This window comes from Sphaeramia orbicularis, chromosome 22, assembly GCF_902148855.1.
Source record: "Sphaeramia orbicularis chromosome 22, fSphaOr1.1, whole genome shotgun sequence".
In the NCBI taxonomy this organism is placed as follows: Eukaryota; Metazoa; Chordata; class Actinopteri; order Kurtiformes; family Apogonidae; genus Sphaeramia; species Sphaeramia orbicularis.
The window spans coordinates 49,741,307-49,755,180 of NC_043978.1; the positions used below are offsets into that span (position 1 = coordinate 49,741,307).

Consider the following 13,874-nt stretch of genomic DNA (forward strand, 5'->3'; position numbering starts at 1 on the left):
GACTGTAATAGCTATAGTTAGACAGATTATTGGATTAACCATCACCAGTAGCAGGTTTTACAAACTGTCAGTATGAGTAGAATTGGGCACCGATAGTGGCTGATAACTAATATTAGATCACAAGAGGAAAACATCTCTTTCCTAGATTTATTAGACGTGGCTTGATGTTTGCTTTCACATTTATTGATTTATTAATCCCTTTGGGTTTGTTAGACAGCCAATCAGGTTTATGTGTGTGTTGATTTATTAACAAACAAACTTCCTGAATACCTGAGGTCTGCTCAAACTGTCAGCTCATTTACATCAGGCCTGAAAACATTATTGTTTACTGCAGCTTTCTCTTAAACTCTTCAATAATGTCTTTTAAATGCACTTTAAAATCACATTTTATCGCTGATGATTTTAATGCCTATTATAATGTTAATGTTTTTAATATAATCAATGTCTTTTATTGTAACTTTCTCTCATCTTGAATGTATTTTTATGCCTCTCCTGTGATGCTTTTATATTTCATGTAAAGCACTTTGAATTGTCCTGAACAGGAAATGTGTTATACAAATAAACTTGCCTTACCTTGCCTTACACACTTACACGCTTATTGTCTGGTTTCAACATCAGACATGCATAATATGTTTTCAGTGCCAAAATGTTTCAGGGAAGGGCAGGGATCGGCTTTTTGCATTCTCAGAACTATCATTAACATGTTGGCCTCTAGTCACAGCCCATCCCAAATCATATACATCAATGAATATGACTGTAATTATTCATTGATTTAATCTTACTTAAGCCTAATGCGCGTGTTCAACAAATTGTTCCCAAAAAATCCTTTCCTAAATGTGTAATCCAGTGGTTTCCAACCTTTTTTGTCTCGTGACCCCATTTTAACATCACAAATTTCTAGTGATCCCAGACATTCAAAATGGAGACTTTTTTTTTTTTTGCTAAAATTAATTTGTTTTTGATCATGTAATAGTTTGCTATACTATGTTGCAAATAAACGTTAATTTTAGACGACATTTAGTCTATATAATGTATATTATTATGGACGGAGGCAGAAAAGCCAGGTGTAGATTACTGCACAAAGGAAGAGTTTTATTTTCCTTGGTCAGGATATGTACAGTCAGTCCAGCTTGGATTTACAAGGCTGACAATTAATACTGAACAAACAACAACTCAAACTATGAATTATGAAAGAGCTGCAGCATCTGAAACTGACCACAATGAACATTTGAAAGACAAACAGAACCACAGTGCTGCAGTTTCAGACACACAGTTTTGTCATGTCTGTTATGTATTGGGATTGTCTTTCTCAACTCACCATATATTTTTATTAGTAAGTTGTTGTTTTTTTAATTTATTTTTTTCATCAATTACTACAAATTTCAGGCGACCCCATTTGAATTTCAGGCGACCCCATGTGGGGTCCCGACCCCAAGGTTGAAAAACACTGATGTAATCCTTGTTTTAACGGTGTCTCTATGTCTTGGACAGAGTGTATTTTTGATATATGTAATATTTTTGGAGTTATTTTGTGGAGCTGGTATGGAATTTGTGGCCAGTAGAAAAAGATGGGGTAAATAGGCAGGAGTACATAGGTTGACCTTCATCCCGCTCCTTTTCGAATATGTTTTTTTTCTTTGTTAGGTTTTCTTTGTTGTTTTTGGTTTTAAATTTGAAATAAACTTGAAAAGCATTCGGAGAGTGCAGACCTCTGCCAAGGCAGATCAGTCCCCCCCACCCCACCCCCCCCGAAATTTAATAATTTGTTTTTTGTGCCAGTATCAACATTTCCTGAAATTTCCATCTAACTCCGTCCTTAACTTTTTGAGTTATCTTGCACACGGACAAACAGACAAACCAACGCCGGCAAAAACATAACCTCCTTGGCGGAGGTAACAAGCAAAACACATGTGGACTGTATATGTGGACTGTATATGGAAACACACTCACCACTTCTTTGACTTAAGTCTGGGGGCGGGGTTTCGCGGGATGAGGAAGAGGGCTCTCATTGGATGCATGTCACACAGCGCTAAAGAACCAGATACCAGAGAATCAACCACAGCTTCTGAGTACTTGTACTAAATGTGGTCGTGGCATATAATCAAAGACAACTTTAATTAGCCCTTAGACGATCAATATATAAACTGTCAATACTGATAACAATCTGCTCGATTTATACACACAAACACGGCAATACGCTCTCATGGAAGTTATCCATCTTTGTAAAGAAGATGTAGCTTTTACAAACAGCACTAGGGCGATCAAATGTGTTAATTAAAATCATAATTAACATAGTAAAACTGCAAAGCACTGTGACATGACGCAACCAAACACTGTCCTTCAACTTTAATACAATCAGTTACTAAATGGACTAAAAATAATTAGAGGGAAGGAATGAGAGGAGAGGAAATAAGAGAAGATGAGGAAAAAGGAGAGGAGAGGGAATGAGGGAAGGAAACAAGGAGAGGAGAGGAAACAAGGAGATGAGTAGAGAGAAAATGAAAGAAAAGAGGAGAGAGGAATCAAGGACGCAAAAGGAAGCGAGGAAAGGAAAGGAAAGGAAAGGAAAGGAAAGGAAAGAAAGGAGACAATAGGGAACATGGAAAAGGGAGTAGACAGGAGGAGAGGAGAGGAGAGGAGAGGAGAGGAGAGGAGAGGAGAGGAGAGGAGAGGAGAGGAGAGGAGAGGAGAGGAGAGGAGAGGAGAGGAGAGGAGAGGAGAGGAGAGGAGAGGAGAGGAGAGGAGAGGAGAGGAGAGGAGAGGAGAGATGACTGATCCAAATATAATTAGGGGGAGTAAACAAGGAGAGAAGAGGAACCAAGAGGCAACAAAGAGATGAGGAGAAAGGGAAAAAAAGGAGATGATAAGAAACAAGGAAAGAGACAAAAAGAGGAGGCAGTGGAGACAGGAAGAGGAAACAAAGGAAACAAGTTAAGGAAACAAGGAAAAAGGAGTAGACAGGAGGAGAGGAATCAAGGATATGACCGAAAAGTCAAAAACAAGACACAAGGATACATGGAGAGGAAATGAGGAGAGGAATCAAGGATTGAATCTAGAGAGGAGGTGATAGAGATGAGAGGAAACAAGAATAAAGGGGGGGGGGGAAATGAGGAAACAGAAGAAGCACACACAGAGGAAATGAGGGGAGGGGGTGAGGAGGTGACTGATCCAAAATAATAAGTGGGAGTAAACATGTCCTGCCACCTCTGATCAGAACATCTGTGTACTACAACAGGAGTAGCATGAGCCTGAGTCGAAACAATAACGAGCCACTGATTATATGATGTGATTATTTTCTATTATTCGTCTGCAGGAGAACACAAACACAGATGCAGATTATTGGTTGGATACGTACGCGGCGCTCCTTCAGCCATCTCTATGGCCGTGATCCCCAGTGACCATAAATCACTCTGCAATGACAAAGACAGAGTGAAAAAATACTCAGTGTGAGAGAAAATATGCAAATGTCCTGATATGTTATGTACTAGAGCAGTGGTCCCCAACCTGTTTTGTACTACAGACCAGTTTCATGCACGAACATTTTCCGCGGACCGGTAAGAGGTACAGGAGTTCCAATAACAAAAACCTCTGTCAGTTCAGAGCATGTGGTCTGAAACACTTCCACTGTATATCAGGCAATTCCAATGACTCTACAGTAGAATATCAACTCATCCTAATGCAGAACCAGTGGAACCCTGGACTTGTTTCCCTGCAACTAGACGGTCCCATCTGGGGCTGATGATCCAGTCTACTACTTGGTATACTCAGTGCCAATGAAAACGCAACACTTGAATGTGTTTTATTGTTCCTGAGCTGCATCAATATGTTTAAGTTTCACCTGTATAAGATAATCCCAGACAATTTCTTGACAACTTGAGACGGGTTGAGCTATTGTCACGCTTGAATGAACTTGTCCGCATTCATAAGACTTGTTTTTCTCATTGTTCAGCAAGGAACTGCACAACTTAAGGAATTGTGGTCAGTTAAGGAGTGGTCATGTTCGGTATATAAAGGCAAGCTGAAAAGCACCAAAATCATTTGCAATAACTCAGCGATGCCTAGACTGACACGTGACCAAAGATCCCACGCTATGAGGCTCCTGGAGGCCGGAATCTCTGCTTGGCAGGTGGCGCGCCGTTTTGGATGCAATGTGTCCACCATAGTCAGGATGCAACAGAGGCATGAAGAAACTGGCTCAACTGCAGACAGACCTGGACCCTGGACGAGCACGTGTGACCACGCCACAGCAGGATCGCTACATTGAGCTGCAGCACCTCCTTTTGGTTTTGGGGGTCCTTGAGTTTCTTTCTTTATCCTTATTTTTTGTCAACAAATTTGGATGTGATTTTTTATTTTTACTGTATAGAAACAGCCTATGATTAATTCCAAAGAGTTTATGGAATAAAAATCCTCATCGATTTAAAAAAATATAAGAATCTTCAAGTGTTGCGTTTTCATTGGCACTGAGTATAATTCATCATCGCAGAAAACCCAGCCACACAAAGATATGAGGTTGGAAACGAAAGAAGGACTTTCAGGGCTTTTGTGGCGATATCTGCATATTCTGCTTTGACTTGAATCCAGAATGCACAGTGGTTTGAAGTTGTCGCAAACATGGATTGATGTGTCGGAGCAGTTTGGAGGCGCTTGTGTGTCACCTGTAGGGATGTAACGATTACCGGTATAATGATAAACTGCGGTAAAATTTCTGACAGTTAGTATTACTGTTTAAATTCTAATTATTATGATAACCGTGTTCGATTACCGCACTTTGAAAATCACGATGATGCTCTTCGTTTCCTGGTCAAGCAGTGGCACGCCAGGTGTGCATATGCAGTTTGTAATGTTTGGCCTCTGAAAACATGGTGGAAGGCACCTGCATGGACAGAGCTCCAGGGTTTGGGGACAATGGGCTCCTGCAAGGACCTGGTCTGTCCGATTATGTGCGCATGGATCCGGATCCATCCCAGTGAGCGAGCGCACGGACCGGGTGCATGCTACTGTAAAACCCTCCCCGGCCCCCGCTGCTTCAGATCCTCATCCAGCAGAGAGACCTGTCCAACTCCTTTTTTTCTCACTCAAAAAAACACTTAGGAATCGATAGGAGACTTGATAAGGAATTGGTTTGGTAAACAGAATCCACAATAACATTAATATTGATAAAATCCTATTAATTTCTACCCCTGGTGCAGATATCTCTTATGGCCATAAGGTGCTATCTTTACTGCACATTTGTATGTTTGATGTTGACATGTTAATATTTTAATGTTTCTGGCACAGAAAGTACATTGTGTGTGTTATTTATTTGTTTTTGTTTTTCAAAATACAACTTGGTTACATTATTTCAGTGTGTGTATAAGTAGTTTTTGAACATTTTGAACACATTACAACAATACCGCGATAATAATGATAACCGTGATAATTTTGGTCACATATATTTGGTGATATGAAATTTTCATATCGTTACATCCCTAGTCACCTGTTGGACCTGATGAACCTGGAACTGAGGCAGCAATCCTGATATTTCTTTCTAAATGCAGCTTTCTGTTTTCAGGCAGTTTGTGACCCTTCTACAGCCTCATCGTTTCCTCGTTTCTTCCCAAAAAAGTTCTCCAGTGAATTTTGTTTTTGGCTCATTTCTTTAGCTTGTGTTAAAATTGATTCATGAAATGGTGCACCAGAGTCAAGAGCGGTTGTGAGGCGAGGGCGGAAACGGTCGCTTTTCAAAATAAAATCTCCGCAAGACTAATTGAAAAAAATTGCTTTAATATTAACCACAATTTTTTTTTCTTTGCAGCCCGGTACCAAATGATCCACGGACCGGTACCAGTCCGGGGACCGGGGGTTGGGGACCACTGTACTAGAGGATGGTGAAGTACCTTAAAGTCGTATGTGGCGTCCGGGTTCTCGTCACATGCGATGACCTCCGGTGCCATCCAATAGGGCGTCCCGATAAATGTGTTCCTCCTTCCTACTGTTCTGTCCAGTTGAGCCGAAACACCGAAGTCCACTATGAGGCGAACACACACACACACACACAGACACACACACAGGATTTTTTTTAGGAACTAGTCTGCATCTGTGTTTTTTAGTATTTGTTTGGAAGTAGGTGTATATGTGTGCTGGGTTAAGTAGACCGGTGGGTTTTATTGAATACTGTAATGGACTCTAAACGGGAACGAATTACCAAACCTGCTATAGCATTCCCGATTTACAAAGACCCACACACACACACACACACACACACTATAATCTCCTTCCCACTGGGCTTTAGAGCAGGAGAAAGAGTTCCTTCTTCAGCAGTCTGCACCATGAACAGAAGCACGGCTACAAAGAGATGAGTAGGCTGGTATTCAGCATAAAAGAAGAAAGAAAAACCTCCCAAACACACACAAACACACTCACCTCTGCGCCATCTGAAACTGAATATCTGCTACTGCCCTCCCACTGGAGTTAGGTGACAGACTAACCTAGTTTGACCTCTGCGTTCTCCGTCAGCAGGACGTTCTGGCCCTTGATGTCTCTGTGGATGACCTTATGCTGATGGAGATGAGTCAGACCCTAAAGACAGACACAGAATATTAATAATACACAGTAGACAGTGAACACCTCATGTATGACCTCTGACCTCCTGTGACAACCCAAATAAAGCTCTCCGTAGCAACATCTCATGTAGTACTTGTACTTAGTTATCAGCGGTCACTTGCAGAAATACAGTAACTAAAGTAGTGAGTAAAGAAGTATCCAGATCCTTTGCTTGTAAAAAAAATACCACTCTATAAAATACTTCACAACACTTTTGCATTGTCTAGTACTGTCCAAAGTCAATGTCCTTGATCTCAAACATCTCAAACATGTCAAAAACAATATGATCATATGGATTTTCCAGTTCAACTGGTCAAAACTGTCAAATATTTGCTTTTTTTCTGATTTAATCCCTTTAAATCAGGGGTGTCAAACTCACTTTAATTCAGGGGCCACATGCAGCCTAATATGATATAAAGTGGGCCGGACCAGTAAAATAATATAAATAGGATACGAACTTTTGAGTGAAAAAGGTAAATTCTGTAATGAAAATGTTTAAATCTATGAATTGTACTTGAACAAATATGAACAACCTGTAAATTCTTAAGAAAAATAAGTGCAATGATAACAATATTACGGCTTAGTTTATTATTTATACATGTGAATCACAACTCAGAGATCACAGCAGATCGACAAATACACAAAACATTTAATAACAGGGAGAATATTATTAGAATTCCATATACTTCTCTTAAGAGATTTTAGGTTATTCACATTTTTTTCCCCTAAAAGACTAGTCTGTAAATGTAAATATTCTTGTGTAATGAAACTTTTTTTTACACTAAAACAAAGATAAAAATGTATAGTTTTCATTAATTATAGGTTATTATGATAGTATTTTACTGGTCTGATCCACTTCAGATTGAATTGACTTAAAAAAATTTTAATATCCTTGATTGTTAATATCTTCAGTGTAATTTTTGCATTTCACAAATTCATTCCAGGGGCTGGATTGGATCCTTTGGCAGGCCAGATTTGGCCCCGGGCCACATGTTTGACATCTGTGCTTTAAATGATGATGATTTCTAAGAGTTTATTACTCTGCCCCCTGAAGGGGAGGCAAGGGGTATTGTTTTTGGTTCGGTTTGTTAACACTTTAGCAGCAACACTATCAGTTGAATTTACACCAAATTGGGTTTATTGATTGCCAGTGACCCAGACTAGATGTGATTACATTTTGGGAAAAGCAGGTCAAATTTCAATTTTTTTATGAATTTTTAAAATCTTTTTTTTCCATTTACTTATAATGGCTGAAATTTGTCTATGCTGTCTATGTCTATGCTGACATCAGCACATGCATGACATCAGCTGGATCAATGCCAAAATAATCTACGAGAGAGAGAGAGCGAGAGAGCGAGAGAGAGATAGATAGATAGATAGATAGATAGATAGATAGATAGATAGATAGATAGATAGATAGATAGATAGATAGATAGATAGATAGATAGATAGATAGATAGATAGATAGATAGATACTTTATTAATCCCGGGGTTTGTTGTGCCTGGCACCACTTGTTTACATAATGAAAGGCAAAACAGAAACAAAAAAGTATTGTTATTTACAACATTCTATGTGAATCAAAAATATTTTAGTTTTAATGGGTTTCAATAAGGACATTTCTTATTATTGGAACTGTGGTACCGTAAAAAGTCAGAGTTCTTACAATATGCTGTCTGCATGACTGTGAAATAAATAAATAAATTTAAAAAAAAACTGACATTACACAGCTAAAATGATGCTAGTGAGACACAAAAAGCAAGTAAAAGTGTGTAGGTATTATGAGCAAAATGTACTTAGAGCAGGGGTGTCAAACTCATGCTAGTTCAGGGGCCACATACAGCCCAATATGACCTGAATTGGGCCGGATCATTAAAATAATAACATAATAATTTATAAATTATATCAATTCCAAAATTTGTATGTCTAACTTCTTTGTTTTAGAGGGGGGAAAAAATAATTATATTATCAGAATGTTTACATCTACAAACTATCCTTTAAAAAAAATGTGAAAAACATGAACCATGAGAATGAAAATGTGTGCCAGTATTTGGCCTCAGCTTCTCATTTTCACATGTTCATTACAACTTACAGACCACATTTATAACAGGCAGAATATTGGTACAATTACTCTTAATTCTCTTAAGACATTTCAGATTTCGTATTTGTTCAGGTTGTTCGCATTTTTTGTAAAAGGCTAGCCTGTAAATGTGAAAATTTTGAGTAACTTTCCTTTTTTTTTTTACACTAAAACAAAGACAAAAATTTGTGGTTTTCATTATTCATAGGTTATTATGATAGTGTTTTACTGGTCTGACCCACTTTAGATCGAACTGACCTAAAATTATTTCAACATCCTTCACTCTTATTGTCTTCACGGTAATTTTTGTGTTTCACTCATTCATCCCGTGGGCCGGATTGGACCCTTTGGTGGGCCGGTTTTGGCCCGCGGGTCACATGTTTGAGGCCCCTGATTTAGAGTATGAAAAGTTAAATGGTTTTTCTGCTGTGATGTTTCTGGATTTTCTACACCTCTTGTGCATGTTACATTAACTGTATTTATGCATATCTTAAATTTTACTGCTGTACATGTTTATGGTTGATCTCATTTGAGCTACTTTTTATTTTATTGGTCGTTCGGTCTGCAGCAGTGCATCACATTCTATTAGACAAGTCATGTTTTTTTCAGACAAACCTCAGAAAAATAGGCCTGTGTTCACTTTGTAATAATGCATTTCCCTGCAAATCCAAGAGGGTTTTTATACAGTTTATTTGGCCTTAAGAAGAACTTACTCAACTCTCAAAGGGTCATTACATCCTTCAGTTTGTCACAAACATCTAAAATCAGCACATTTGAAAAATCTGTGTTTTTCAGTGAAGAGGAAGGACATGAAAATGTGTAAAAGTAATTAAAGTTATCAAACCAATGTGGTGAGTAGAAATATTAAGATGCATAAAATGGGTACTTACAGGCCCGTCAGATCTGTACTTATATACAGTTATGTGAGTGCGTAAAAGCACATATTCAACAAAGTATGAATGTATGTTCACTAATGTCAGGGCAAAATGTCCAAATTTCAACTATAACTGAAATTTCTACTCACGAGTGTCTTTCTTGCACAATTTGTTGACATGTTTGGAGGATTTCTTACAGTAAAACATCAGGTGTTTACGCTTTAATATTTCCTATTATTTGACTCTAAAATGATGATGATAAAACATGGTCTGGGCATTTGGGCGACTAAAGGAAACGAAAGAAGCGGAAACAGAAAAAGAGAAAATGAGATTTTAGAAAAGGAGAAAACGAATTACAAAAAGGAATGAAAAGACAGAATGTGAGGGGACGGAGTGAGACAAGAGCAAGAAATAAAAAATAAGAAATCCGAACGGGTAGCGAAAAAGCACAGAGCATGAAATAAGACGAGAGGTGAGGAGTGGGAAATAAGAGAAAAATATAAGTGGATGAAAGGAAATTGTTGCCTCAGTTCACAGCAGCGCCATGTGTTGTAACTGACAGGATGCAGTGATATTGATGCTTTGTTTGAGGCTATAGCCCTCAGCGCATGCACACACACACGCACGCATGCGCACACACACACACACACACACACACACACACTCTGAGTAAAACAACAAACAATAAAAGATAGTCGAGATAAACTACAGAGGAATGATTGAGATTTCCTGGAAAGATTCAATTCATGAGCACAGATCTCCTCAGAACAGCTATTACGGAACACAAACGTCTGGTGATTGACATCAGAAAACAGGTTTGTCTCAATTAAAGCCCTATTTTTTCCAATGTGGATGATTTTACATATGCTGAGATTTAACAACTTCGCTGTATTTCCATATGTCTTGAAGCTTCATTCATTTGCAGAAGCACAAGAGACAGTGAATCTTTAAGTCTCTGCACCAGCGGCGATTTTTTACCCACAGGTGCAAGAGTCTGATTTACATATAAAGAAAGAATAAATGATCAAAAAGACCTGTGTTCATAAAAGGCTGAAATACGGTACAATTACTGATTTTAAGGTGGAACGGCACAGGGATAGATCCTCTATTGCAGGGGTGACACGGGGGACCACATTCAGTCCAATGTGATTGAAAGTGGACCAGACTAGGAAAATAATAACATAATAACGAAAAAACGACAATCTCCAAATATTTTTCTATGTTTTAAAGTGAAAAAAGTGAAATTATATTATGAAAATGTTTACATACATACAAACTGTCCCTCAAAATATGTGAATAGGCTAAAATTTACTTAGGGGGTCAAATGAGTGGCCATTTTTGTCAAAAAAAAAAGTTGTAAGAAATGCATAGAACTGTGTTGAAATAATGCTAATCCATTTGTGCACAGACTACTGATATTATTTGACAGTGGAAGCTCTATTTTCAGAAATATTGGATTTTGAATAGCACGTGTATGTGAAAACTTTTGCTGGTGGACGGACATGACATTACCCATGATGCTCTGGTCAGTACCAGTACTTTATTAGGAATAAACTTATATACTTACTATTGATAATTCTCCCCTTATTCATAAATGTTAGTATTGTGGATCTAAAACAATAACAGCTGACACAAAAACGCAAAATGTGGCAGTGGACGGATGTGACATGGTTGTTCCGGATCCCATCATACTGATGCTCAGCAGCCATGTCACTGTTTACACTAATGATCCCTGTGCAAAAACTAGGATCACAATTATTTATTGTATAGTTTATCATCATACTAAAGAGTAAACAACAATATAGAATTGTTATTTCTTCATAAAAATGCTTATTATTAGAAAACTGTTGATTTCAAAAGTGACGTGTGACATTCTTAATGTATGTATTGGCGTAACATAAGCAGGATGGATCAGCACCATACTCCAGATTGAACCTGTAAAAATAAAACGTGATATGTAGGAGAGAATCCTATAAGAGAAATTGGGGAATCTAAAAGAATAGAATATTTGTTTTTCAGGTAAATTCAGTTCAAATATAACTTGGCCATTTGTGACATGAAAATATAGCATTAATTGTGATGAAATTGGACATTTTTGACCTGAAAACACAGTTCATTTGACCATCAACATGTTGCAACAGAACTGAACTCCTGTAAATTTGTATAACTTGCATTTACCAACACAAAGTTCCTTTGGGGATTCACTGATATTGATTTCTTATGCACAAAGACATAAATAAGACCTCTACGCAAATTTTAGCCAGAATAACATGAACAACCACAAACAACCTGAAATTTATTAAGTAACATAAGTGCAATTTTAACCCTTTATCGGGTAAGTGACTATTATTGGTCATTTCCGTTTACATTACAAGACAGTGACACCAACAGTTCCAGTGAGGACAGTGAGTCAACAATCTCAGGTCCAATGTGGTCTCCAGGGTCTGTAAGGTCCACCTGTGCATGAACAGTGAGTGTACCTGCTTTGTTCGGTACCATGAAGTAATGGTACTAATGTAAGGAATGATGTTCAAAGGGATCATGTGGATGTGGACAAGGGTCTGGATCAGCCAATGTTCTAAAAGTGATGTTCTAATGTTCTAAAATACATGTTCCTTTCACCTTACATGTGTTTTTCTTGGATGTTTTATATATATACTTCTTGGATTTTTTTTTTTGCCACTTATGGGTAAGAAACCAAATATGGTAACTTCATTGACCTTGATTTTCTACATAACATAGAATTTTGAAAAATTTCACAAAAGTAATAAAGTCTTATGTCCTAGTGAATTTCAGAGTATTTCTATGAGTGCCCTATAAAGCCTTAACAATATTCTGCCTCAGTTTATCATTTACACATGTACATTATAACTTACAGATCACAGTGGATCTACAAACACACAAAACGTTTGATAACAGGTAGAATATTGATAAAATTGAACTTACTTCTCTTAAAACGTTTCATGTTGTTCATATTTGTTCAGGTTATTCAAATTGTTTGTGAAAGGATAGTTTGTAAATTTAAACATTTTCATGTAATTTTACTTTTTTTACACTAAATTATGATTTTACTGGTGCGACCCACTGGAGGTGGAATTGGTCTGTATGCGGAACCTGAATTAAAATGATTGTTCATATCTTCAGTGTAATTTTTACATTTCACAAGTTCTTGCCACGGGCCGGATTGGACCCTTCGGCGGGCCGGTTTTGGCCCACGGGCCGCATGTTTGACATCCCTGCTCCAAGGTTATTATCGTTAACAAAAACTAACTAAATGACAAAAACTAGAATTGTAAAAACATTTTCGTTAACTGAAATAAATAAAAACTATAATTAAAAGAAAAAACAATAACTAACTGAAACTGTATTGTGTGTTTACAATGTAAAATATAAAACGAATAACAATTATGGATAAAACTGCCTTTGTTTTCATCTTTGTCAATGTCAGATTGATATGAAATTGATTTATTTCGCTTGAGTAATTTTAGCTAGCAGTACCATATGGCACTTTACGGTCCGTCACTTCTCGTCACTTGTCGTTTAGTGTTGGCTTCTGGTCCTCACTCTACCTGGAAACATGCAGACTAAAGTTGGGAGAAAGCAGCAGAGTCCTGTCTGGGATTTATTTGAATACCATGGTAGGTAATTAGGAAGATAAAAGACATGAAAAATCTAATACTAAAACTAAGCATTTAGAAAAAACTGAAAACTAATAAAAACTAGCAAACCTGCTCTAAAAACGGATTAAAACTAACTGAATTAGAGGAGAAAAAAGTCAAGACTAAATAAAACTAAACTATAATAAAACATCCAAAACTATTAGAACCTTGCCCTGTTCTAATGGGAATCAGTGACTGGATGTTTCTCACAGATGTTTTTACGTTGTACTTGGCAGCAGCGAGGACACTTACCCTGAGAATCTCTCTGCAGATGTAAGCAGTCCACTCCTCTTTCAGAGAGTTGCCCTTGGTGTTCTTGATAAGGTCTGTGACTGAACCGGCTCCGCAGAACTCCATAACCAGCTGGAGACACGGGAAAAGACGATTGATTTGTTTTACTGACAGTTGTGAAGAAATCTATGATCTGTGATACACTGGAGATAAGACAAGAAACTGACTGGAACAACCATGCAGCTTCTTTATGAATAGGACAGTCTGTTGTGGAGGAAAAAAAAACAAACAAACTTCTGTACCTTATATCTAGTCCTTACTTGGAAGCAGATAAACCTGATAACTCACAGCTATCATCTAAAAACAGGGCAGTCCAAGTCATTTTAGTCCAAGGGCCACATTCAGCCCAATATGATCTGAAATGGATCCAGTAGAATAATAACATA

General features: G+C 37.7%; 1 protein-coding gene across 20 annotated transcripts in view; it reads right to left on the reverse strand.

Moving 5' to 3' along the window:
- tnika (TRAF2 and NCK interacting kinase a) overlaps window positions 1-13,874 on the reverse strand; it is a 173,396-nt gene that overhangs the window by 66,108 nt on the left and 93,414 nt on the right. For all 20 annotated transcript variants that reach the window (XM_030126409.1, XM_030126407.1, XM_030126401.1 and 17 more), the window contains exons 5-9: window positions 13,450-13,560; window positions 6,471-6,561; window positions 5,880-6,010; window positions 3,356-3,410; window positions 1,951-2,029 (exon numbers count right to left, since the gene is read on the reverse strand). In XM_030126409.1, the coding sequence (XP_029982269.1) occupies window positions 1,951-2,029; window positions 3,356-3,410; window positions 5,880-6,010; window positions 6,471-6,561; window positions 13,450-13,560 (467 nt within the window). The remainder of the gene's footprint in view (window positions 1-1,950; window positions 2,030-3,355; window positions 3,411-5,879; window positions 6,011-6,470; window positions 6,562-13,449; window positions 13,561-13,874) is intronic.